Source organism: Tauraco erythrolophus, chromosome 5 (genome assembly GCF_009769465.1).
Source record: "Tauraco erythrolophus isolate bTauEry1 chromosome 5, bTauEry1.pri, whole genome shotgun sequence".
Lineage (NCBI taxonomy): Eukaryota > Metazoa > Chordata > Aves > Musophagiformes > Musophagidae > Tauraco > Tauraco erythrolophus.
In genome coordinates, this window is record NC_141469.1 from 35,741,829 (window position 1) to 35,745,736 (window position 3,908).

Below are 3,908 nucleotides of genomic sequence, written 5' to 3' on the forward strand. Positions count from 1 at the left end.
TTTTTCCTATTGGCCCTTTGGTTCTTGCCCTGTCAGTGGGTGCTACTAAGAAAGGTCCAGCTCCCTTGCCCTCGTTCCCTCCCAGCCAGTATACGCATGGAGGCATCTTCCCCTTAAGATGGAAGCAGAGCAGAAAACTGGAAAAGAAAGGAAAAAGGACTCAGGGGAAGTGTTCTGGTTTGGTACTACTTGCACTTGCTTCCCTCCAAATGCCACCCCGCTGCTTCTGCATCTGAGCAGGTAGCGACCTGCTCCCTGCCCTCATTCCCCAACAAAGTGTTGCACAGACACTCACAGACAGAGGGCTGGTTAAACCAAACTAATTTATTGTCATTTTTGCATCGTGTAAAGGTCCCAGAGGGGATCAAGTCTTTCCAACAGGATGGGTGGTCCCATCCTGTTACAGGCAGTAGCAGGAACCTCAGTTGCAATGGCTTCTTCAGCTGGACCGGCGGACATTCCCCAAGCTCTGCTTATGCTGAGCTTCTCCTGAGCATCTCCACGCTTAGTTTGCTGACCTCTGCAGCACAGGCTCCCCACGCAGTCTCTGGGATGAGCAGATTCTCTGTCCCAGTGTTTAAAATTGTCCCCCGGGCCTCACTAATGTGTGAGGAAAGCAGGTCCTCTGGGTCACAGTCACGAATGGAAAAGCCTGTGACCACCAGCATATGGGTGCAGAGCTGCAGACCTCTCAGCTGGAAATTGTCCTACTGAGTGTGCCTCGCCGTCAGCCTGAAAAGCAGCATCTCAGCAACACCACAGCTCTCTGGCCAGGACGTGCTGCTGGTGAAGCTGGTCTCTGCCTACTCAAGGCTCAGGTAGGCGCCTCAACTGCCTGGCTGCACTGCAAAAATTAGCTCCGTGCAGATGTTCATCTTGGAGGAGCTTGTCAGTTTGAACTTGCAGGACTGGGAGGAGGGCAGCACCGTTAGCCGGCAGTGGTGCGACTGAGGCAAAAGCATCCAGGCTGATCTCACCAACATTTGGCCCCAGAGGGTGATTTTCTCCAGGTCTAAATAGGAGCCTGTGCAGAGGGTGCGTAGGAAGTACGAGCTCTGATCCCTCGGCAGCTTGTCACTGGGCTGGTGCAGAAAGCACGAAATGTCCCCCAGCAGCTGGTCCCTCGTGCACGTGCATTCCAGCACCACACGGACGTGGCTCGCTGGCAGCTGCCCCATGGTGTCCAGCTCCAGGCTGAAAGAGTGCCCGCGGGGTGGCTGCAGGAACACGACCAGGCGGTAGGTGATGCTGTTCTCGTGGATGCTCCAGGCTTCATAGCCATCCATCCCAATGGCTGGGTGCATCTGCGGCATGATAGTCCTCTTGCAAAGCAGTCGGCAGACATGAAGGAGGTCATCCACAAGTTCCTTCAGCAGCTTGCATGTGTTGGGCAAGTCCTGCATTGGTGATTGAGTGGATCCAGCCAGAGATCTGACAGTGTTGTGTGCACTATTGAGGTCTTCCTCCTCCTCCTCATTGCTGGTGCCATCCTGCTCACTGCAACTGCCATGGGAAATCTTCATTTTCCTGGCCAACCAGCAGAACTCAGCAAGCAGGACCAGGGTTCCTGCAATGGTCCAAAATGCCCGGTGCTGGAACATGGAGAAGAGCGTGGCGTGCCTGCTCCGCTCAATCTCCTCGAACAGCTGAGTCATCTGCTGTTGCACATACTCCTCATACTTCTGCATCTTCTTGGCGGTGGCCAAGTCTGCCTGAGGATCATTCTTCATCCCATGTGGGATGGCCAGCAGAAACAAGATGAAGGTGGTTAACACATTCATGGCCTGGAGGAGGTGGGAGAAAAGAGGGCTCAGTAGGGCTGGGGGAGCAGGGCAGGAGCCACCTGGAGCTGGGAGTTGGCAGGAGAGAGAGTGAAGGAGGCGGGACGGAACAAGGGCAGGGTTTGTGAGCACTGCACGCATGGGAGCCACGGGCGTCCCAGGAAAGCGTTTGGGCACTGGTGTCGACAGGCGAGAAGGGGCCCCGCAGGCCCTGGCTGGAGGCCCAGGGCACCCTGATGGCCAGACCCTGGCTGGGCTGTGTGCCGTGAAAGGGCAAGAGACGCCCAAGTCGAGTCTCCCAAGGCCACATCTGTTTCACACAGCAGCGTCCCATGGAGCCACCGGCACCCGGCACATCCCCAAAGCCTCTCTGGGCACCTGCCACTGCTGGGAGCCCCGAGCAACTCTGCCCCCAGCCCCGAGGGCGGTAGCGTGCCCTGGCCTGAGGGGCTCAGCTCCTGCTCTGGGTTAGAAACCCCCTGGGCATCTGCCCTGTCCCCCATCCAGCCCAGCCTTCCCCCTGCATGCGCACTCACCGATCACCCAAGTCAGACTGCCGAGTCAGACTGCCGTGGGGCTGCCTGGTGCTGTCCTCAGGGATGGCTCCCATTGTGACGTGTCCTCTGTGCTGTCACGGTTACCAGAGCAGCAGCACCCGGCCGGCAGTCCCCAGCCTTCATCCCCACCGCCCGGCTCCCTGGGTCCTGGGCATCACACCAAGTCCAGTCCTGTCTGGCAGGAGCAAGCTCCCAGGGGGTTTCTTGACAAAGCGGGCAGACACCCCCCAAAACTGTAACTGAAATGAAAATGGGGACTGTAGGTGGATGTCCCTGACTTACGTGGAGAGGTGCAAAGGTGGTCTGACTCCAAGTTGTCTTGAAAAGAAAAGCTGCGAGCTCCTGGGCAGACAAATATCCATCTCCCTCTTCTCTTGGATTCCTTCTGCCAGGGCAAAACTTTAGCCCTGCAAACCCTGAAAGATATAATAAAGGCAAGGTACCACTGTGTTCCTATATTCTTATATTTACAGAAGAAAGGAGTGTGGGAGTTTAACAATATTTTTCACAGAGTATATAGGAGAATAATTTAAAACCCCATGATGCTGCAAAAAGTTAAATCAATATCGTAGCATTATTACAGGATCTGGGACAGGTCTTCACTAAAGTTTTCTCTCAGAATGTGTCATGGTTTAGCACAGCCACCAGTTAAGCCATCACAGCCACTCTATCACTCCTCCCTCTCCCTCCCCCTCTCCCCCTACCTGGTGGAATGGAGAGGAGAAAAACATAACAAGTCTTGAGGGAGGGATCACCCACCATCCACGGCCACAGGCAAAACAGACTCGGCTTGCTGGACAAATCGATTTAATTCGTTATCAGTTTATTCACAGAGGACAATGAGAAACAAAGTCAGATCTTAAAAAAATCCCACTTTTCCCGCATCCTTCGCTTCTTCCTGGCTCTACCTCATCCCCACTAGCAGTGCAGGGGACAGGGAATGGGGGAAGGTTGCAGGTCAATTCGTCATACGTCATTTCTGCTGCCTCTTCCTTGAGAGGGAAGACTCCTTACACTCCTCCAGCTTAGATTTGAACAGACAAAGCTGAGTTTCAGTGAAGGAGGAAGCCCTGAGAGCACCTACCTCAAAGTCTTGTGACACAGGATCACACCACCAGCATTTAAGGAACTTCAGCTGAGGTCCTCCTCCTCCTCCTCCTCGCTGCTAGAGGCATTCAAAGATAAAATTCAGAGCTTCTCCTTGCACTCCTTCTCTCACACCCTTCCTTCCAGCTTCAACAGAGCTATTATCTAAAACTGACAAGTGCAGTACACACTGCACAACACTGCTGTCCAGGACCGCTAAAACAACACACACGTTTCTAACAACTGACACAATTAAAGTACTACTTCTAACAGCCACGACTGCTGTGACCCTTTCCTCTCCAATATCTGTTGGAAGGGGGAAAAACGCTCTCCAAAATAATAGGCCAAGCACTGGGCTCTCTTTTTACAGGGCTGGCCCAGGTAAGGCAGCTATCCAAGTAGAACACTAAACATGAGCTGTGCTTCCCAGCACACATCCAAAAGTTCTATTACAGTTGGGTATGAAAGTTACACATACGGTTAA

At 53.7% G+C, this 3,908-nt stretch overlaps 1 protein-coding gene across 1 annotated transcript; it reads right to left on the reverse strand.

The window, feature by feature from the left end:
• Positions 1–827: 827 nt before the first annotated feature.
• On the reverse strand, positions 828–1,922 carry LOC104377359 (inositol 1,4,5-trisphosphate receptor-interacting protein-like 1). The gene has a single exon (XM_009984143.2). It carries the CDS (start codon positions 1,920–1,922, stop codon positions 828–830), a length of 1,095 nt encoding a protein of 364 aa, XP_009982445.2.
• Positions 1,923–3,908: the final 1,986 nt, after the last annotated feature.